The 23,335-nt window shown below is 39.9% G+C and overlaps 1 protein-coding gene across 8 annotated transcripts in view; it reads right to left on the bottom strand.

The window, feature by feature from the left end:
* TRIM37 (tripartite motif containing 37) overlaps nt 1-23,335 on the bottom strand; it is a 123,432-nt gene that overhangs the window by 10,308 nt on the left and 89,789 nt on the right. For 3 of the 8 annotated variants that reach the window (XM_024234306.3, XM_063717949.1, XM_054535318.2), the window contains 4 exons: nt 22,370-22,559; nt 19,061-19,179; nt 8,349-8,492; nt 6,117-6,195 (listed from right to left, as the gene is read on the bottom strand). In XM_024234306.3, coding sequence (XP_024090074.1) covers nt 6,117-6,195; nt 8,349-8,492; nt 19,061-19,179; nt 22,370-22,559 — 532 coding nt within the window. 8 annotated transcript variants of the gene reach the window in all.

The following is a 23,335-nucleotide window of genomic DNA, read 5'->3' as shown; positions in this document are numbered from 1 at the left end:
GACTAATACAGCATGTAACACTCTAGAGAATAAAAGCTTACGCTCACACAAAAATCTGTACCCAAATGTTTACAAGAGTCTAATCACCCTAAATTAGAAATAACCCAAATGCGCAAATGAATAAACAGTGGTATATCCACACAGTGGACTACTACTGCTCAGCAATAAAAAAGAAGGAAGTGCTGATTCACACAAGATGAGTGAAACTTAACTGCACTTTGCGAAGCAAGAGGTCGAACTGTGATCCCGTTTACATGACTCTGGAAAAGCAAAAACTAAAAGGGCAGAGAACAGATCAGATCAGATCAGTGGTAGCCAGGAGCTGCGGAGAAGGGAGGTGGTTACCTATAAAGGGCCAGCACAGGGGAATCTTGGGGGTGACTGAAATGTTCTGTATAGTATTGTGGTGGCGGATACATGACATTTGTTGAAACCCACAGAACTGTATGCCAGAAAGACTGAATTTTAATGTATGTAAATTTACAAATTAACCAGGATATGTGGGGGAGGACAGAATGTAGACCATAACAGATGAACCTAACTGTTACACCAACGAAGCACAAAATCACAGCGAAGGGAATGGGAAAGAAAAGAACTAATGTAATTTTAAATCTAAGGACCTAAATATCTTTGAAAAAAAAGTTATGACACGATACAGAAAAGCTAAAGACTAAAAGAACTGTATACAAGCACTGTATTTTAGGTGGTAAATTTGTTTTTTGTAGGGCGTAGCCTGGAATCCACAGGAGGCCAACGGTTCTGAAGCTACTTGTATATTAGGATTGAACAAGTACACACATATATCATAGCTACTGAGAGTTAGGCTTCTGTCAGAGAAAGGCATTATAAATAAGAGGGAAGACAAGAATGAGGCCTCTGGAGCTGAACTGTTACCAATATAGACTCACAGTCATAGTGACACACACAAACAGATATGCACAGAAATACATATAAATGTGTGTATTTGCATGAGTAACTATACAGTCAGCCCTCTATATCTTTGGTTTCTGCATCCATGGAGTCAACCAACAATGGACAGAATTTATTTTTAAAAATAATAAAAAAAAATAGCACAATAATTTACATAGCATTTACACTGTATTAGGTATTACAGATAATCCAGAGATGATTTAAAGTATCTGGGAGATCAGGTGTGGTGGCTCACACCTGTAGTCCCAGCTACCTGAGAGGCTGAGGTGGGAGGATTGCTTGAGCCTAAGACTTCATAGCTGCAGTGAGCTATGCACAGCTGCACCCTAGCCTGGGCAACAGAATGAGACCCTGTCTCAAAACCCAAAACAAAGTATCCAGGAGGATGTGCACAGGTTATATGCAAACACTATGCCATTTTATATAGGGGACTTGAGCATCTGTGGACTTTGGTATCCACAGGGGGTCTTGCAACCAATCCCTCACAGATACTGAGGAACAGCTGTCTATATACATTTTCTTTTTTTTTTTTTTTGAGATGGAGTTTCGCTCTTGTTGCCCAGGCTGGAGTGCAATGGCACGATCTCGGCTCACCGCAACCTCCGCCTCATGGGTTCAAGCGATTCTCCTGCCTCAGCCTCCCGAGTAGCTGGGATTACAGGCATGTGCCACCACACCCGGCTAATTTTGTATTTTTAGTAGAGATGGGGTTTCTCCATGTTGGTCAGGCTGGTCTCCAACTCCCGACCTCAGGTGATCCGCCTGCCTCGGCCTCCCAAAGTACTGGGATTACAGGTGTGAGCCACGGTGCCCAGCCATACATTTTTTTTTTTTTTTTGAGACAGGGTCTCACTCTGTCACGCAGGCTGAAGTGCAGTGGCACGATCTTGGCTCACTGCAACCTCTACCTCCCAAGCTCAAGTGATCCTCCCACCTCAGCCTCCCAAGTAGCCGGGACCACAGGTGTGTACTACACCCAGCAAATTTACATTTTCTATCTATCCATTGAGTGGGACTAGAAGCAGTGACAGTCTAATAATAATAAATATGTGGCATCCAAATCTTTGTTTCTAGATAGCATTCTCCAATAAAAAGAACCATGGTTCCTCAGGAAGTGGTTAATCCCATGGCTGGGGTAGGCATCTTGTGATGTCAGAAAGCAAAGAAATGCTTAAAAAAAAAAACAAGAATGAGACATATGCAAAGGGCACAGGAGCCAATCTGGAAGAGTTTCCAATGGCTAAAACTAGAACAAGCCAAGCTACAAAATATTAACAGTATTGAGTCAGAACTCAAAATAAATATCCATCATATATAGATATATAAAGTAGCTGATATAAATAAGTAGCTGAAATTACAAAAATGGGGAAGAAGGGGCTTTTCCTTACAGCATTCTAACAAAAAACATAGAAGAAATTAGTGAATTAGAAAAGTACCATTAAAACATTACAGTAATAATTCCCATAGGCAAGATCGACTACTAGGTGCTAAAATTAGTAAGCAAGAGTTTTGGCTGGGCACAGTGGCACATGCCTATATCGCAGCACTTTTGGAGGCTGAGGCGGGAGGGTCACTTGAACCCAAGAGCTCAAGAACTCCATCTCTACAAAAAATACAAAAATTATCACGGTGTGACTGCGCATGCCTGTAGTCCCAGCTACTTAGGAGGCTGAAGTGGGAGGATCACTTAAGCCCAGGGGGTTGAGGCTGTATGAGCCAACATCACACCACTACAGCATGGGTAACAAAGCCAGACCCTGCCTTCCAAAAAAAAAAAAAAAGTTTAATAGAAACAAGGTATCTGCATAGATTCAAAGTATCTGCCCCAAATATTTAGTAATTACAAAGGGGGAAAAACGTAAATCTATAGTAGGAAATCCTCACAGACACCATCCTAACCAAGTAATCTCAAGGTTAAGTTCACCAATAAAAAAGTATCAACATCAGGGCCGGACACAGTGGCTCACGCCTCTAATCCAGCACTTTGGGAAGCTGAGGTGGGTGGATCACTTGATGTCAGAGTTTGAGACCAGCCTGGCCAACATGGTGAAACCCTGTCTCTACTAAAATACAAAAATTAGCCGGGCGTGGTGGTGCCTGCCTGTAATCCCAGCTACCTGGGAGGCTGAAGCAGGAGAATGGCTTGAACCAGGGAGGCAGAAGTTGCAGTCAGCTGAGATCATGCCACTGCACTCCAGCCAGGCCAACAGAGCGAGATCCTGTCTCAAAAAAAAAAAAAAAAAAATCAGTATCAGGCCAGCAGCGCACCTGCAATCTAGCCTGCAATCAACCTAGCACTTTGAGAGGCTGAGGCAGGGGGATCACTTTGAGCTCAGGAGTTGGAGGCCAGCCTGGGCAACACAGTGAAACCCCATCTCCACAAAAAATAGAAAAATTAGCCAGGTGTGTTGGCGGACACCTATAGTCCCAGCTACTCGGGAAACTTAGGTGGGAGGATCACTTGAGCCTGAGAAGCAGAGGCTGCAGTGAGCCAAGCTGGTGCCACTGCATTCTAGCCTGAGCAACAGAGTGAGACTCCATCAAAAAAAAAAAAAAAAATTTTATATATATATATATATATATACACACACACACACACATATATGTATGTATATATATGTGTGTATGTATGTATATATATGTATATTTATATATCAACATCATATCCCCCCTGAGGTGATGCACTAAGGGCCTTCCCAATAATGCATAACCTCAATTTAATATAGGAAGTATCTGACAAACCCAAATAAGAAGAACATTTAATAAAATAACACATCCTCTTCAAAAATATCAAGGTCATGAAAGCAAGGAAAGGCAGAAGAGCTGTCATATACTGAAGGATCCCAAGGAAACATGGTAACAAAATACAATGTGGGATCCTAGACTGGATCCTAGAACAGAAAAAGAACATTTGTGAAATAACTGGTGCAATCTGAACAAACTCTGTAGTTTGGTAAACAATATTGCAACCAGGATTAACTTCTTAGTTTTGATCATTGTTCTGTGATTATGTAAGGCATTAACAAAAGGAGAAGCTGGGCAGAGGGTATACGGAAACTCTTGCACAATTTTTGCAACTCTTTTGCAAATCTGAAATTATCTCAAAATTAAAAGCTAAAAAAAAGAATCATCTTTAGGTTTTAAATTGTTAGGTATCAGAATGTTGGGTAAGCTGCAAGTGAGATAAAGTGGAAAAGGCACTAGACCAGCAGTTCACCCCATTCCTGCCAGTGGTGTTGAACCTGAAGAGAATCATACAACCTCCCTGAACCTCAGGCTCCACGGCCAAACAGGTTTGATACACAACTCATCTACCTCAAAAGTTACTTAAGGATCAATGACACAAGTAGTTAAAGTTGTCCAGAAAGGACATGTTCACGGACAACACAAGCATTAATGTATCTCTAGCCCTAAGAGAAAACTATATTCAGGAGAGATTTTCCAGGAATGACCTTGAGATAAAATACTAAATACAGAAGCAAGGTAATAGCAGACTGCTCTTCAGCAAAAAAGGAAAGGTTACAAAAATAAAAATAAAAAAAAACATGCTGAGGTCTCTATCAGGGTACAGAAAGAGCAAGAAAGTAAGACAAGCAGAGAGTGGAGCAACTGGTTCTTCTCCTGTGCCTCTTCCTTCCCTCTCTGCTACCTAAAATTTAGCATAGCAGACTACATCAAGGAAGAGGGAAAACAGTGGTGTTCCCGACATCACCGAGGAACTCAGAGCAGCTTTAGTATATAAGATGGCTTGGAAACAAGGGAGAAACTACTTTCCTGTCCTAAAAGCGAACAGGTCTGAACTAAAAGCTATCATCTCTGAAGAAATCTTTTGGCCTTTCAGGTTTATTCTAATTTTAGACTGGGATCGATGCTAGTTATCACTCCTCACCATGAGACTAAACACAAAACAAACTAATCAAATGTTTGGATCTTCTCTACACTATTAATGAGGCAATGAGTAGAAAAAAGGGGTTTCTGGTCCCAATTTAATAAATAGCAGAGGCATATTTTCTCAAGTTGATTTTATTAACAAAAAGTGAAAACTATTTTGAACAAAAGTAAACTATGAGTCACAGCATTCAGCAAGACATCAGACACGGAAGAGTGAACAATATTCACTAAGTAAAATACAGCAGATGAGATGTCTCTCACATGTATATTTAATTATTCATGCTTTTTCAATAGTCTCTTAGTCAACTTTCAGTGTAATTTTCACAAATATATAGCAGCTCAAACACAAATGCAGGAGCACAATGGCAAAGTTTGGCAACTGTTTTGGGCTAATTATGAGTATGAAATAAAACCTTATATCACAGTTTCATGTTCATGTAAGCCACTGTGCAACATGAATGAATCTTCAAATGTGTTGACACTGAAATCAATGTACAACTAATGAAAATAAAGAAGAAAAGGGGGCTTTAAAATATTTGTTGCACTACAGTAGTATAGTAAGAAGCAGAAAAAAATGAAAGAATTTTAAATAATCTTACATGTGTCTACAGGACCAGGAACGTAATGAATCCATATTAACTTAATTCATTTAAAATTACATTTGTACAAGTCACACAACAGAAGGATTCCATGCAGTTAAACAGTGTGCCTGTACTTGAACAAGTGAGAGAAGATACATACTCCAAAAAGGAGATTCAGTCTAGTGTTACTTCAGTTATTCACATAGTGTCTACGGGGCGGAATCTCTTCAAAAGCAATTGTTCTGTTCACTAATCTACAGGCACTAATGGAACTGTAATTAAAACCCCAAATATAAAGATGATTATTTAAACACAACTAAGCTCTAGCCAAAGACAGTAGAGCACCAATGCCGGGCGGGTTACTGACGGCATGCAGGGCCTGGAGGTACGTGTTCTGGCAGTTAACCAGCCTTCTGCTATAGTAGACAAACTGCCTTTTGTGAATATACAAATTTGCTAAATTAATAGAGAACTACATTGTTATTTCCTTACATTACAAAGAACTCTTCCCATACTGTTTTTCCCATGTACTACTGCTGTCTTAGACTAAACTGTGCCACCTTCCAACAGTTTCCAAATGACTATTTCAGGTCGAGATAATGAAAAAATGAGACCAAATCTGATTATCTGACTGATGACAAATTTGAGCACCAACAACAGCAAAATTCAGGGTCAAGGTAGCTTGCAAGTCAGTTCTCTTGATCTGGCAATTACCTTCCACTATTTTCATCTGTATTGAAGCTGAGATCTTCAGGGCCTATTTGTTCACCATCAGGAAAACTGGAATGTGTATCTATGATTAAAAAATAGATAAATAAAAAATTTAAAATTTAAAAGCATATAATATAACAAGGGCAGTATTTTCCTTCCCAAGTCTTTAAATGATCTTACCAAATGTGTTATTTAAGTGATAAAGATGTGCTGGGTTGTGAACAAATCTCTGTCTTCAGAGAATTTGTGATCTGAGTTAGGTATAAGCAAACACAAAGGAAAAATAAAGGAGAAAAAAACAAAATGTGTAACAGACACCCACAATTAAAAGATGACAGGAAATGTCTCATTTTGTCCTCCTGTGGACAATCTGGGGGCAGCTTACAATGGGAACAAGAAGCAATGATGTATATTCTCAAGATTCAAGACCTTATAAACATAAAACATATTTCAAAGCCAATTAAACTACGCATGCAAGTATCACTACAAAAACCCACCAGCACTCCAAATAACTTGCACAAAATTTGGATGCTTCTTTTAGAAGCAGAGCAAGTTACTAAAGATGCCTTAATACTTACAAATCATCAAATGCTTGGCTCTGTATTGAAAAAGATACCAGAACACCAGGAAAATATGTAAAATATAAAGCAGACAATTGGCATAGGCTTGACAATGTTGTCACTCCAGGATATCTTGCAGAGGAATGTTCAGATTGATTATTAAGGCCTCTGGGTAACTTTAAATGTGTATTTCTCTAACTTGACAGTATATCCTTTTACTGATTAATCTGTATTCCAGAAAACTGCTTGACAGCAGAATGCTTATGGTATATCCACATGACAGAATATTAGGTTGCCATAAAAAATGAAGTTTATGAAATTTTAAATAACATACAAATATATTTAAGTGAAAAAAGCAGAATAAAAAACTATTTATAAAATATTTAGGTAGGGCTGGCATGGTAGCTCACACCTGTAACCCCAGTACTTTGGAAGGCCAAGGTGGGCAGATTACCTGAGGTCAGGAGTTCGAGACCAGGCTGGCCAACATGGCGAAACCCTGTCTCTACTAAAAATTACAAAAACTAGCTGGATGTGGTGGCACGTGGCTGTAGTCCCAGCTACTCAGGAGGCTGAGGTGGGAGAATTGCTTGAACCCAGGAGGCAGAAGTTGCAGTGAGCTGAGATTGTGCCACTGCACTTCAGCCTGGGAGATAGAGCAAGACTCTGTCTAAAAAAAAAAAAAGAAGAAGAAATGCAATGCAAATAAGAACAGAAGAAAACAAGGGAAAATATTAATAGTAGGTTTCTCTTGTTTTTTTCCTAATAACTTTTTTGGGGATAGGAGGGAATAAAAATTGATTTCATAATCTGCATGTATTTCTAAGTTATTTTTATTTTAAAAGGTTAAAGTTATCTTACAGTAGGCTAGAAAAATCTCTGAAAAGGAAAAAAACCCAAACATCTGAAATCTCCCCAGGGGTTGGCAATCATTTCCTATGAAGGGTAAATATTTAGGCATTGTAGGCCACAAATGGACTCTGTTGGAAATTCTTCTTTGGGCTGGGCACGGTGGCTCACGCCTGTAATACCAGGACTTTGGGAGGCCAAGGCAGGGGGATCACGAGGTCAAGAGTTCGAGACCAGCCTGGCCAACATGGTGAAACTCTATCTCTACTAAAAATACAAAAAAATTAGCCAGGCGTGGTGGTGTATACCTGTAATCCCAGCTACTCAGGAGGCTGAGGCAGGAGAATTGCTTGAACCCAGGAGGCAGAGGCTGCAGTGAGCCAATATCATGCCACGGCACTCCATCCTGGGTGACAGTACAAGACTCTGTCTCGGGACAAAAAAAAAAAAAAAACCACAAAGAAAATTCTTCTTTGTTTCTTTTGCTTGTTTTTTTAAGACTCTTTACAAAGTAAAAACCATTCTCAGGTCACAGACTATACAAAAGCAGGTTGTGGACCCCGTCTCTACCCAGTAAGTAGCACTCATTAGGTGCAACCAAGCCAAATATTACCAGCTGTGTTTTTTCAGTACTCACCATAATAGTTTACCAAAGAATGTTGTCTCACAAATGACAATAATTAAAAAAAAAAAAAAAAGAAGTAGAAGCAGAAGAAGCAAAAGCAGCAGAGCGGAAGAAGTAGAAGTAGCAGCAGCAGCAGAAGAAGAAAGAGAAGCGGCAGCGGTGGTTTTAGTAATCTGTGTAAAATGACATCATGTGCTGCACCTTCATCCGGGGGCTGTGTCATGACCATGAAGGAGTCGTGAAACCCGCCCACGCTGGTGTGCTCTTCCTGCTCCTCATTCTCAGTGTCACATTCAATGTCACTGTCGCTACTCATTCCTGGCAGGAAGGAAGGAGAACATGTTTCTGAAAAGAAACCACTGTAAGTAAAAGGAAACAGAAATCTCCGTATCTGCTAAACTGAGATTCCTACTGAATTTTACATGGAATGCCAAGAATTCAACAAACTAAACACTAACAAAACAAAGACAAAAGTAACCACACAAACCTCGATTCTCTTTAGCTATTTAGAGTGGTGGTTTTATTTTTGTTCTCAAAGTTTAAAATTGCCCTTTCCATAGTACCTGAAAGTTATTATTTGAAACCAGCATTAATTTTATTATACTGATAATACTTTTTTCCAAATCAAACTGTTTTTTTTTCAGTCACAAGAGATAACAGGAATTCTTTCAATCCTGATTCATTATAAACATAATTATATTCCCTAGCCTAAAACATAAATATAAATGTGTTATACAAATCCACATGGTATATGAATATTAGAAATTCTGGCAATTCTAATAATAGTTTGTATTCTAATTGGGGATCTAATTTTTTTGTGTATGTCGGTTGGCTTGTATTTATTTTTATTTTTTGAGAGACAGGGTCTCGCTCTGTCACCCTAGGCTGGGCTGCAGTGGCCTGATCATAGCTCACTGCAGCCTCAAACTCCTGAGCTCAAGGGATACTCCTGCCTTAGCCTCCCAAGTAGATAGGTACACAGGTACATGACACCATGCCCTGCTAATTTAAAAATTTTTTGGAGGGACAGGGTCTTGCTATAATATGTTGCCCAGGCTGGTCTCGAAATCCTTGGCTTGAAAAGAGATCCTCCCACTTTAGCCTCTTACAGTGCTGGGATTACAGGTCACTGTGCCTGGCCACATCAGTTGATTTTTAAAAGAATAATTCTATAAAAAGTATTTGTTTCAGCAAGATAGCAATCAAGAAAACCTGAAAATCTTTCTGCTACAAATCCTTACAAATAGCAAGATAAAATATAAATGTAAAACATTATTTTAATGAACAAGCACATTAAAAGGCAGAAAGGAAATCCACAAGTGTCAGAAACAAAGAAAGATAAGGAACTTTCATTAGTGGGTCAGGGACCACAGTTGCCCTGGAGAGCTTCCTGTGAGGATTTTTAAACACTGCCTTGGGATAGAAAAATGAACCCCCCAACAGAAACGGAATTGAAAGTGAGACTAAAACTCCACCCCCCGCATAATGTTAAAATTTTTGTTTGTTTTCTTGAGACAGGGTCTCTCTCTGTTACCCAGGCTGGAGTACAGTGGTGCAATCATGGCCTACTGCAGCCTTGACCTCCCAGGGCTCAGGTGATCCTCCCACCTCAGCCTCCCAACAGGCCTGTGCCATCACACCTGGCTAATTTTTGTAATTTTTTAGTAGACATAGGATTTCGCCATGTTGCCCAGACGTCTTCAACTCCTGAGCTGAAGTGATTCACCCGCTTTGGCCTCCTAAAGTGGTGGCATTACAGGCATGAGCCACCATGCCTGGCCAATGCTAAAATTCCTATTGAAAGAACAGACTAGAAAAATGTCTGCCTACTGGCATAGGAAAACAGCAAGGAATTTTGTCTGTTTCTACTGGGCTCTGAAGAGGGGGAAAAAAGTCTTACCTCAAAATTCAAAGTAAGATTTATGTGCCTAATTTCGGTTTGGGATTTAAGGTTGAGGTTCAAATTTCAAGAAATTAACATAAAAATTGTTCAGGAGCTAGTGTTATTTGAACAAAGCAAAAGTAAAATCCTCTCTGGAAGGAAGGTTCTAGGTACAATGGAGTAAGCACAATCCACTCTATCTTTCCCACTGAAAGTAGCAATAAAACCTGGAGAGATGGGTAGCATAGTTATTTAAGGATATTCATAGTTATTTACTTTGAAAAGTAAATAGAAACAGGCATACTGATGAAGCCTGAATTTGAATGACAGCAAAACTGGCAGATTAAAACAAGACCCAGAGTCTTATTAAAAAAAAAAAAAAAAATCCTAATGAAAATGTCCAGGATACAACCCCAAATTATTCAGCATATGAAAAACCAGGAAAGACAACCAACAAACATCAATGATGAGATGACACAGATGTCTGGAATTATTTAAGGGCTTAAAGCCAGATAAAATGCTCATCAGCCAGGCCTGGTGGCACATACCTGTAGTCCCACCTACTTGAAAGGCTGAGGCAGGAGGATCGCTTGAGCCCAGGAGTTTGAGACTAGCCTGGGCAACTTAGCAAAGCCCCATCTCTACTAAATAAATAAATAAATAAATAAATAAATAAATAAATAATAAAAAATAAAAATAAAATAAATTAAAAATTAGCCAGGCACACAGTGGTGCGCACCTGTAATTGTCCTAGCTACTAGGGAGGCTGAGGAGGGAGGCCCACTTGAGCCCAGGAGTTCAAGCCTGCAGTGAGCTATGATTCTACCACTGTACTCCAGCCTGGGCAACAGAACACAAGATCCTGAGGGACAGAGGAAGGAAGGAAGAATTAAGAATCAAGGGGATAAAGGGACTGGTCTAAACTGTGTCAAATAGAGTGCCATAGAGATAGCAAAAATAACAAAGGAGAGACAATAAAAGGAAAAAAGTTGAAAATTTTGAAGAATTATAAAAAACATTCTGAATTAAATAAAAATACAACATATCAAAATTTGTGGGATGTGACTATAGCAGTGCTTAAAAGGAACGGTATACCATTAAGTGTTTATATTAGAAGAGAAAATATCTCAAATCAATAATCTAAACTACTACTTTAAGAAACTAGAAAAAGGAAATTAAACTCAAAGCAAGTAAAAGGAAGGAAATAATAAAAAACACAATAAAATCAGCAGAAAAACAAAAAAAACCACAATGAAACAAAATGGTGTTTCTTTGAAAAGATCAATAAAGTTAAAAAAGCCTCTAGGTAGATTCACTAACAAAAAAAAGAGCAAACAAAATTTCCAATATCAGGAATGAAAGAGGACATCAACTACAGATTCTATAAACAGTAAAATACAATAAAATGCTATAAGTAACTGTATGCTCATGAAACCAAAAACAGATGAAATAAGCAAATTCTTTCACAGGTACAAACTACCAAAGGTTACTCAAGGAAAAATTGATGGGTATTTTAACTCTTAAAGAAATAAAATCTGCTTTAGTTAAAAAAGCTTCCAACAAAGGCAACTGTGGCCCCACATGGCTTCAGTGGTACACTCTTCCTTTTCTGTTTTCAAGAAGAGTTTGGTTAGCATTATTTCTGCCTTAAATATTTAGAAATCGTCTCCATCTTCAGCAAAGACAAAAAAAAAAAAAAAAAAAAAAGCTTTCCTGTTCTAAAAGAGTGAAGAGTTTACAACAATTTTATGAAGTAGGGGAAAAAGAAAAAGAGCAGAGACCATTAAAGAGACTTTTCATTAAGAGGCCAAAACTAGCTAGTTCTGTGAAGTACCACCTCCACCTTGTGGCCCTTCATGGAACTGTTGCTGAAAACACTAAAACACACTGAGTTGAACTTCAAGGCACAAATTTGACCTCTTATTAGTAGTGTTTCTGAATTCCCGATAAATACCAACCTTCAGGATTCAAAAACAATGAATTGGAATTCCCCAAATCTACATTATTCTTTTAAAAAAGTTATTAAATACATTTTTCAAACTCTTTATTCATTACATGTGTATCTTTTTTTTTTGAGACGGAGTCTCACTCTGTCACCCAGGCTGGAGTGCCACTGCGTGATCTCGGCCTACTGCAACCTCCACCTCCCAGGTTCAAGCAATTCTCCTGTCTCAGCCTCCCGAGTAGCTGGGATTACAGGCATGTGCCACCACACCCAGCTAATTTTTTTGTATTTTTAGTAGAGCGTGTTTCACCATATTGGCCAAGCTGGTCTCGAACTCCTGACCTTGTGATCCACCTGCTTTGGCCTCCCAAAGTGCTGGGATTATAGGTGTGAGCCACCGCATCCAGCCTACATGTGTATCTTTAAAAAAAATCATTTAATTAGTATTTGTAAGAACTGAGGCCTACAATGAATATTCAAATGCTAGACTGCATGTGGGTATTACTGGGTAGTATGTGAATAATGTAACGTTTAGAACTCAGCAAGGTTTACAGTACTATGCAGAATCACATGTTAATAAAAATGCCAATATAAGGATTTTGCTTCAAAATCTTTCTTGGAACACCACTCAATTTTTATTAAGTATATCATGTGTAAACTCATTATTATTTACTTAGCAGCAGACAGGGCCATGAACACACATAAAATGGCGATATTTATAATGAGGACTGATTTGTAATCACTTCTTTCCAAGGAGCTCCTGTTGACCTTAACCTTTGATTCCAGGTATCAGCATTTCTAGTTTTTACTTTCAACTTGCCCTAAGTAGATTCCTTCAAATCAGTAATGTTTCTGTGTTGTTAAAATTAATTCTAATAAGACAATTAGAATAATGTTTTCCATTTATTAAACTTCTTGACTAATTTTTTTCAGAATTAAAAAAAACACACATTTCCCAAGAAATGCTAGGAAGAAATTCCTGCATGAAAACACCTGGTCTTTTATCAAGCACTAAGATTTGGAAGTTTCCTACCTTTGTGAATGTAAAGAAAAAGACAAATTGCTGGACGTCAATGATAGCAATTACAAGATACTATTAATTGTAAGGAGCTTCAGAGATTGTTAATGCAAAAGAAATCTGCATCTTATTACTCTGTCAATCATCTACCATATTTTTTGAGCACCTACTACGTATGTGCTCAGTAAAGCTAACTTGAGTTATAACTCCCTTAAATCAAGTTGCTCAAATTTCAGATGCTATGGAAAATACATTAACCACCTGGTACAGATGACACTTTGTATTCTAGTCACCAACAATTTATCTGCCTTTCTCCTTTCGAAGAGGACCCTGATATTGTTCAGGTATTTTCCCTTTCCACATAGCCATGTGGAACGAGTTGGTGAGGGAGACCAAATAACTGGACTTGGCTGGCTAGGAGCGCGGTGGCTCATGCCTGTAATCCCAGCACTTTGGGTGGCCAAGGCAGGCAGATTGCCTGAGGTCAGAAGTTCGAGACCAGCCTGGCTAACATGGCAAAACCCCGTCTCTACTAAAAATACAAAAATTAGCCGGGCATGGCAGCAGACGCCTGTAATCCAGCTACCTGGGAGGCTGAGGCAGGAGAATCGCTTGAACCCGGGAGGTGGAGGTAACAGTGAGTCGAGATTGCGCCACTGCACTCCAGCCTGGGCGACAGAGCAAGACTCCGTCTCCAATAAATAAATAAATAAATAACTGGACTTGGCCAATTTTCCTTGACAGTGGCTGACGAGATAGAAGAGGAAGTTGTTGAGGTGCTTAGAGAAAGGTTGTTGCTAGAGATATACAGAATAAATCAATCCTCTCCCACTCTCAGAATGCTGTTCTGACTCTGATGTCTAGAACTGCAGCAAACATCTTACCACCCTGAGAAGAGCTAAGCCTCTCACTTAGAATGGCAGGGCAAAAGATAAAACAACCCCACCCCTACCCTCCAACACACACACACACACATACACACACACACAACGTGTTCCTGATGACACTGAACAGCTAAATTTTCTAATCCTGAAACTGCTCTACCACAGGTGTACCTTCTTATTGAGAGATTTGTTAATATAAAAGAGTTAATTTTCCTTTTTGTTCAAGTCAGTTAATTTTTCAATGAATTTTGTTAAAGGCATCTTAATCATTACCCTAAATGATCAGCAATGGCAGGCCATCAGACTTTGTATTCCTCTTAAAGAGGCCACCAGTAAGGTTTTTAACAGGCATGCCAAGGCCTTTCCCCAGATGGTGTTTTGAGTACCCCTGATTTAACTGAAGGGGGTTTGTGCTACTTTAGCAAGAAGTCAGAGAGCAAAGCCTTTAGTTTTACAAAGAACAAGAAATAAACTGGCCTACCTACAGTTGTGCAGGTCATCAATTGAAAGAAAAAATAAATCAACCTTTTCAGCATCAGATCATTAAACCAGAGACTAATACAACCAAAGGTTGTCCCATATGGTTCCAGTAAAAAGGAAAAGGCCTATTTATGTTCATATCTAAGAAAAAAGTTATTTTTAAACTGATGCTTAAGAGCAATTAAGAGACATTTTAGTAGTCCCAAATTCCCAGCCAGTACCACAAACAATGCCTTAAAGTCCTTCAGACAACCTTCTCTTTAAGAAAGAGAGAGAACCCCACAGTGATTTGACACCAAATGTCTTCTTTTTGTATTCAGCTAAAATAAAGAGTCTTGTTTTTCCTAAGCATGGATACAAGACAAATCCATTCAACTGTCTACTAAGGCTTATAGGTATATAAGGGTTTCCTGAGAACTTGCTCTTGCTGATGACAGAATAATACTGGCAACAGTGAGCAAGGTCGCATTCTCCTCGAGAAACAAAGCTGATTACAGGAGGCACAGGGCTTCCTTTGTCTCCTGTACTACCTTCTCTCAGCCTCATCAGTTAGTCTCCTTCTCACAGTCTATCCTGGGACTCTGGAGGTAAACAAGCTGTTCAGATACCAACAAATTACAAGGGTGTACTTCTGTGTCACTGTTGATTTGCACATTCACAGCAATTTTTCTTATTGAGTTCTAGGTGCTATTTATAGCACAATGCCCCATATATAAAGATAAAATGTGTTACTGAATAACACTGACCATTTAACTCTAAATCCCACATGAATAACTCCATTCTTTCAAAGACTTGGAAAATGTACTGATCTTCACTATGGCCAAGCAAATGCCTTTCTTCAGTTTAGGACAAGCTGTCAATTAGCTTTAAATAAGAAATGAATCTGGTGTCAAAAAGTTCCAGTGTTTTCTGTGCTGACCAGCCATTTTATATATAAAAATTAGTGGGTGAGATAATGTAAATTGATAAATTGGAGGCTGAAATTAAGTCCAAATCGGGCGGCCGGGTGTGGTGGCTCATGTCTGTAACCCAGCATTTTGGGAAGCTGAGGCAGAAGGATCATTTGAGCCCAGGAGTTTAAGACCAGTCTGAGCATACAGCAAGACCAAGTCTCTATAAAAAATTAAAAATAAAGAAGTCCAAATCATTTCACCTAACCATGCTTCTTACCAATTTTCCTGCCTCTAGTTCCACATACGCTATTCCCACCCCCAAATCCATTCTCCACAATGCAGCTAGAGTAGAAATGTTAAGTGTCACTTCTAATTTAGATCCTATTCAAATGACAAAGTTCAAATTCTAGCTGGGACATTCCACGTAACTCTTCATGATCTGACCTCTGCCTGTCTCCCTTCTGGCCTTTCACCAGTCTTCATCTGGCTAACTCCTACTCATCCCTTAGGATGATCTTTCCAAGGATGGATTAGGGACTAGGTTAGCAGAGAGAGGTGACAGTTAAGAGCACTGGCTCTAGGTTCAAATTCTAGCTCTTCCAAGTTCTTTTTTTTTTCTTCTTTTTTTTTTGAGACAGAGTCTCGCTCTGTCACCCAGGCTGGAGTGCAACGGCCACAATCTCGGCTCATTGCAACCTCTGCCTCCCGGGTTCAAGTGATTCTCCTGCCTCAGCCTCTCGAGTAGCTGGGATTATAGGAGTGTGTCACCATGCCCGGCTGATTTTTCTATTTTTAGTAGAGATGGGGTTTCACCATGTTGGCCAGGCTGGTCTCAAACTCCTGACCTCAGGAGATCTGCCCCCCTCGGCCTTCCCAAAGTGCTGGGATTACAGGCATTAGCCAACATGCCAAACCTTCCAATTTCTTTTCTTTTTTTTTTGAGATGAAGTTTCACTCTTGTTGCCCAGGCTGGAGCGCAATGGTGCGATCTCAGCTCACTGTAACCTCCGCCTCCCAGGTTCAAGCAATTCTCCTGCCTCAGCCTCCTGAGTAGATGGGATTACAGGTGCCCGCAACCACGCTCAGCTAATTTTTGTATATTTAGTAAAGATGGGGTTTCACCATGTTGACCAGGCTGGTCTTGAACTTCTGACCTCATGTGATCCACCCTCCTTGGCCTCCCAAAGTGTTGGGATTACAGGCATGAGCCACTGTGCCCGGCCCTGGCCTTCCAATTTCTAACCCTGTGACTTTGGGTAAGGTAAATTACATCTCCAGGCCTCAGCTTACTCACTTGTAAAAACTAGGTTAACAAAAGCAACTACCATGTAGAGTTATTCTGAGAATAACAGAATACTGGTAAAGTCTTTAACACAGTAAGAACTTAGTATTATCTATTATTTTTATTACATATCTCATCATTTTTGAGCTGCCTATAAACCTTATCACAGCACTCATCGTCCTATATCATAACGGGCTATTAGTCTCCCCTGACACCTAACAATTGGTTTTCAACTGCTCTCCTTGCCGCCCTCCCACCACTACCACCACACATACCTAGCATACCTGAGAGCTACAACTTATTTCTATTAATAACTGTGGCCCACTCCGGCAAGTGATTCTCAAGGAGTGGTCACCTCTGGTTGAGAATTATTTAGTTCAACTATTGGTTCTTGACTGGGGATGATTTTGCCTCCCAGGAAACATTTAGCAATGTCTAGAGACATTTTTGGTTGTTGTAACAGGAGGGAAACACTACTGGTATCTAGTGGTTAACAGCTGAGGATGCTGCTAAACATTCCACAACGCAGAGAACAGTCCCCATAAAAGAATTATGTGGCCTAAATGGCAATGGTGCTAAGGTGGAGAAAGTCTGAACTAGATATTAAGTTCAGGAATTTTATCACTGGCATCAAATGCAACATCCGGTAAATTAGAAGCATTTCATAAATGTTGCATGAAAAAAATGAGCTTGTTATTACTGTCATTTGAGATACAGTCTCACTCTATGTCGTCCAGGCTGGAGTGCAGTGGCGTGATCTCGGCTCACTGCAACCTCTGCCTCCCGGTTCAAGCAATTCTCCTGCCTCAGCCTCCCGAGTAGCTGGGATTACAGGTGTCTGCTACCACACCTGGCTAATTTTTCTGTATTTAGTAGAGATGAGGTGTCACTATGTTTGCCAGGCTGGTCTCAAACTCCTGACTTCAAGTGATCCGCCTGCCTCAGCCTCCCAAAGTACTGGGATTACAGGCATGAGCCACTGCGCTTGGTGGAAGAAAAATGAGCTTGTAATTCCAGCATATTCTGTAGTAATTTACGCTACTACAATCCAGTACGTATGGAGACACATAGAAAGTAACTATTCCCCGGCCGGCCTCGGTGGCTTATGCCTGTAATCCCAGCACTTTGGGAGGCTGAGGCGAGTGGATCACGAGGTCAGGAGTTCGAGACCAGCCTGGCCAACACAGTGAAATCCCATCTCTTACTAAAAATACAAAAATTAGCCAGGCGTGTTGGCACGTGCCTGTAATCCCAGCTATGCAGAGGCTGGAGGCAGGAGAATCGCTTGAACCCGGGAGTTGGAGGCTGCAGTGAGCCAAGATTGTGCCACTGTACTCCAGCCTGGGCAACAGAGCTAGACTCCATCTTGGGAAAAAAAAAACCAGAAAAATAAAGTAGTCCCCACAGGCCCATTCTATAAAGATCTTCAATCATAATATTTCTTTCTTGATGTTTTAACAATAAACACATCATTTACAAAAATCTTTTCTATTTAATCTCTTCTACTGAAATAATGCTGCCCATTACAGAAGCACCAATTAAGAAAACCAAAATGTTTAGTGTTCTTTAACTGAGAAACCTGAAAATGCCACCACCTACACACCCTCTTCTTAAGGCAGCTGAGTAGATGCTGGCACCTGTATGTATGCTTTGAGCTACAATTCATCAATCATTGAAATTCAAATGAGTGCAGAGGTGGAAGGTGGCGGAGTTTCACTAAGAAATGAAAAAATTACAAGGCCAAATATCATTAAGAGAGTTGACATTCTTTTCTACCAATTTATAAAGCACACAGCAAGGGCAATACACATAGCCTTGTTCCAAGCACCTCTCTTGCCCCAAATTGCAAAATGTCTTCTATGCTTTTAGATAAACAATAATGGACTTGGAAGAACATGCAAAAGAAACAGTAGAAAGTACAGCTGAGAACAAGTTGAAGTCAGTCATCATACAGGATTTAAAAAATGGTCAAAACTTGGAATGCTTCTTTAAGAAGAAAAAAAGCAATCTACAGACACTAATTAAGACTGACTTTAAAAAATACTTAACATTTACTATTCTAGTTAGTTGTTCTGGGGCATATCTTCCCCATTAGATTGTGAACATATCTAATTCAACTTTGTATTAATTAATCTAGCAAAAATTCGCCTGGTATGTAGGTGCCTTAACATATTTATTGACCAAACAGATGAACTATATGCAGATTTTTTCCCCATACAAATGCCTGTTCTAGTAAGGCCTGTCCTTTTATATAGTAACCTATCCATTTTGCCTTCCTCTGTATTTGGTATCTTAGCAAATCAAATTCAGTGGCACAAGGAATATTGTGTTCAGATCAAGCATGTCGAATAGCAGATCTCAGTAACATTTCCATTAAACCAACCACTCCCTATCCCTATCACTACCAAAAGCAACAGCAGCAGCAGCAGCAGCACCAGCACCACCACCACCACCACCACCCACCACCCACCACCAAAAAAGGAACAGAATTCTCATTTCCTGCTTACTTATAAGTTTATCATTCCTTACCTTCTTCAGGGCCAGCTGAAGCTCCTTCAGGTAGTACAGGCTGTAACTCTCCAGTTTCAGAATTATTTTCCAAATCAGTCATCTGCAGTCCTTCCAGATGACCTCCTTTAGCATTAGCCCTCAAAGAAGAAAACAACTTGATATTTTTATATAACTAGTAAGTGACACAATAATCTATATTTTCTTTTTGAACTGAGCACCAAACTAAGTAGGGTACATGCTCTGGTGTTTAATACTAAATTTCAAATTTTATCTGAAAGTATTTCACTAAAGGCCTGGCACAGTGGCTTATGCTATAATCCCAGCACTTTGGGAGGCCAAGGCGGGTGGATCACCTGAGGTAGGAGTTCAACACCAGCCTGGCCAAGATGGTGAAACCCTGTCTCTACTAAAAATACAAAAATTAGCCGGGTATGGTGGTGGGCGCCTGTAATCCCAAGTACTCGGGAGGCTGAGGCAGAGAATTGCTTGAACCCAGGAGGCGGAGGTTGCAGTGAGCCGAGGTTGCACCGTTGCACTCCAGCCTGGGCAACAGAGCGAGACTCTGTCTCCAAAAAAAAAAAAAAAAATTTTTTTTCACAAATATTCACAAAAAAATGTTATGTAATGGCGGATTACATCAATGTTGGCATCCTGGTTGTGATACTGTACTACAGTTTTTCAAAATGTTATCATTAGGGGAGAAAAGTACACAGGATCTCTCTGCATTATTTCTTACAACTGCATGTGAATCTATAATTAGCTCAATAAAATTTTAACTTAAGTTTTAAATAATATGTTCTAATAGGGAAAGACTTTTGAGATATATTATTATTACTATTATTTGAGAAAGAGTCTCACTCTGTCACCCAGACTAGAGTGTAGTGATGTGATCTCAGCTCACTGCAACCGCTGCCTCCTGGGCTCAAGTGATTCTCCTGCCTCAGTCTCACAAGTAGCTGGGATTACAGGTGTCCAGAACCACGCCCGGCAATTTTTGTACTTTGTTTTTAGTAGAGATAGTGTTTCACCATGATGGCCAGGCTGGTCTCGAACTCCTGACCTCAAGTGATCTGCCCACCTCAACCTCCCAAAGTGCTGGGGTTACAGGTGTGAGCCACCGTGCCTGGCCTGAGAGATATTACTGAATGAGAAAATAAAGTACGTCTTTTGTATTAAAAAAGCTACATAGTCACAGTTCCTTAAATATATACAAAAACTGAGAAGACACAGCATACATGAAAAATTAAGAACAGCATGAATATGTGTGGGCAGGGGGTTGGAAAACTAGGTCATGGGAGATAAGGATGGGAAATTTTTCACTTATTCTTTTTTCCTTTCATTTTGACACACTTATCATTAGTATTTAATATTTATTTTTATTTAAAAAATAAACAGAGGCAAGGTCTTGCTATGTTGCCCAGGGTGTTCTCAAACTCCTGGGCTCAGGCCATCCTCCCACCTCAGCCTCCAAAAGTGCCGGGATTACAGGTGTGTGCCACTGTGCCCAGCCTTTCATCAGTATTTAAACTTTTTGCTTACACTACTTTAAATCAGGCAGGGAAAAAAAAGACATGAGCTGGACAGCACCTACATGAACCAGGCTGGCAGATAAAACCAACTGCAAAATGAGGATCAAGCTGCAGACACTTGTACAGGATTTTACACTCTAGAAAAAAAAAAAAACTAAGTTCATGTATATTTAATTGTGATGACTAAAGGCAGATAAAAATATCCCCATAGCAAATAAAATGTAAGAGCTAGTTGCACTTTAATTTGAAGAAATGTATAAAACATCAGGCTAGGTAGTAGGTAGGGAAGACAAGATAATCTCCAGTGATTTTAACACCTTTCTACTACTGAAACTTGAGCCAGAAAGCTAAACCACCAGCTGATCTTGTAGTTTTGGTAATGAGCCAGACCTTGACTACATAAAATTGAGTAAACTTAAGGTTGTTACTTAAGGGTGTTAATCTTTCTCCAATTTAGGTAAAATTCTTTTCAGGGTCTCCAAAATAGAACTATTTCATTGTTTAAATTTAGAAATAGGTTTAATATCCATAAAATAGATAAGCAGATGGATATTAATGGCTAATCATCTGCCACATCCATAGCCAATATCCATAATCACTCTATCTTTTGAATAGATGGAAGTTTAATTGCCATACCTGGGATTTGAGTTTATGTCTCCTAGGGGAGAGATAAATATGTTAACTACTATGTATCTTTTTGGGAAATTCCAACTATAAGTTTTGAGGATACTTTGATAAGAGGAGAGAAGAAAGGTGAGATAAAAGCAGAAAAGCAGTGTTAAAGTTGCTGTAAGTGCTTTGTTTCATACAAAATATATATAAATGCCTGTGACACATAATATAGCCCAACACTAACATCTTTGACAAGTGTAGGATAGACTGAAAAAAAAAAAAAAAAAAAAAAAAAAAAAAAAGGCTGACCGCCCCCGCACCGCCAACACACACAAATTTTGCGGCAGAGTTCACATAAGGTTACGTATCATTGTGAAAATGAGCTCTAACTGTGAAAATGAGCTCTAACATAAATTAAACTTCTGGTACTATCTCATCCCATTAAAAAGAGTACTATCTCTTGAGACCATGGTGAAACCCCGTCTCTACTAAAAACACACACACAAAAAATCAGCCGGGCGTGGTGGTGAGCGCCTGTAGTTCCGGCTACTCGGAGAGGCTGAGGCAGGAGAATGGCGTGAACCTGGGAGGCAGAGCTTTCAGTGAGCCGAGATGGTGCCACTGCACTCCAGCCTGGGCGACAGAGCGAGACTCCATCTCAAAAAAAAAAAAAAAAGTACTATCTCATCCGATTAAAAAAAAAAAGTAAAATCTCTGATACTTTAAAAAGTTAAAATTTAGGCCAGGTGCAGTGGCTCACGCCTGTAATCCCAACACTCTGGGAGGCTGAGGTGGGCATATCACTTGTGGTCTCAGGAGTTCAAGACCAGCCTGGCCAACATGGAGAAACCTCGTCTCTACTAAAAATACAAAAATTAGCAGGGTGTGGTGGCAGGCACCTGTAATCCCAGCTACTTGGGAGGCTGAGGCAGGAGAATCACTTAAACCCAGGAGGCAGAAGTTGCAGTGAGCTGAGATCACGCCACTGCACTCCAGCCTGGGTGACAGAGCGAGGCTCTGTTAAAAAAAAATTTAAAAAGTTAAAATTTAGTGCAATAAATGTATTTTCTGTCCACTAAAAAATTAACAAGGTAGAAATTAATTTGTTCATCATGATGCATACTTAAAGTTCCAAACAAAGCTATTAGCTATTATACCATTACACATACAAAACAACTTAATTTACCCCAAGGTGACCATTTTCCTCCTTTTCTCAACAGCAGGCAAGCCACTGAAAACTGCAACCACAACAGCATCTGAATCCAAAGCTTTACACTGCCGGTCTTCAGTTTTTGGCAGAATATCACCGATACTGCCATGTATCAAGGCTCGGGGAGAACTATGCCTGCTCCCAGACTGAGAGCTTCCTGGGGAGCCTTCAAAAAAAAGGAAGACGGAATACAAAAATTAGCTAGGCATGGTGGTGTGCGCCTGTAACCCCAGCTATCTGGGAGTTTGAGACACAAGGATCACTTGAACCTGGGAGGCGGAGGTTGCAGTGAGCTGAGATTGTGCTATACTCCAGCCTGGACAACAGCACAAGACTCTGTCTCCAAAAAAAAAACAACAAAACAAAACAAAAAAAAGGAGAGATAATCAGAAAGAAGGCAAATAAACATGAAAGGTCTCTCTCAGTTACATTAGAACATCTCACTATATATATAATTTTAAAACTACATAAAAACTTCAAAAATAGGCCAGGCGTGGTGGCTCATGCCTGTAATCCTGGCACTCTGGGAAGCCAAGGCAGATGGATCACCTGAGGTCAGGAGCTCAAGACCAGCCTGGCCAATGTGGCGAAACCCTGTCTCTACTACAAATACAAAAATTAGCCAGGCGTCGTGGCGTGCACTTGTAGTCCCAGTTACTCGGGAGACTGAGGCAGGAGAATCACTTGAACACGGTGAGTGGAGGTTGCAGTGAGCCGAGATCGCACCATTGCACTCCAGCCTGGGCAACAAGAGCAAAAAACTCCATCTCAAAACAAAACAAAACAAAAAAACAAAACAAAACAAAAACACTTCAAAAATAATTTTGAAACATATCTCTTGTTTTTTATGCCAGGCATTTAAAATTAAGGAGTCCAGGCCAAGTGTTATGGCTCACACCTGTAATTTTACACTTTGGGAGGCTGAGAGAGGAAGACTGTTTG

The sequence above is a fragment of the Pongo abelii genome, chromosome 19 (genome assembly GCF_028885655.2).
Source record: "Pongo abelii isolate AG06213 chromosome 19, NHGRI_mPonAbe1-v2.0_pri, whole genome shotgun sequence".
NCBI lineage: Eukaryota > Metazoa > Chordata > Mammalia > Primates > Hominidae > Pongo > Pongo abelii.
This window is presented reverse-complemented; position numbering and strand designations above follow the sequence as displayed.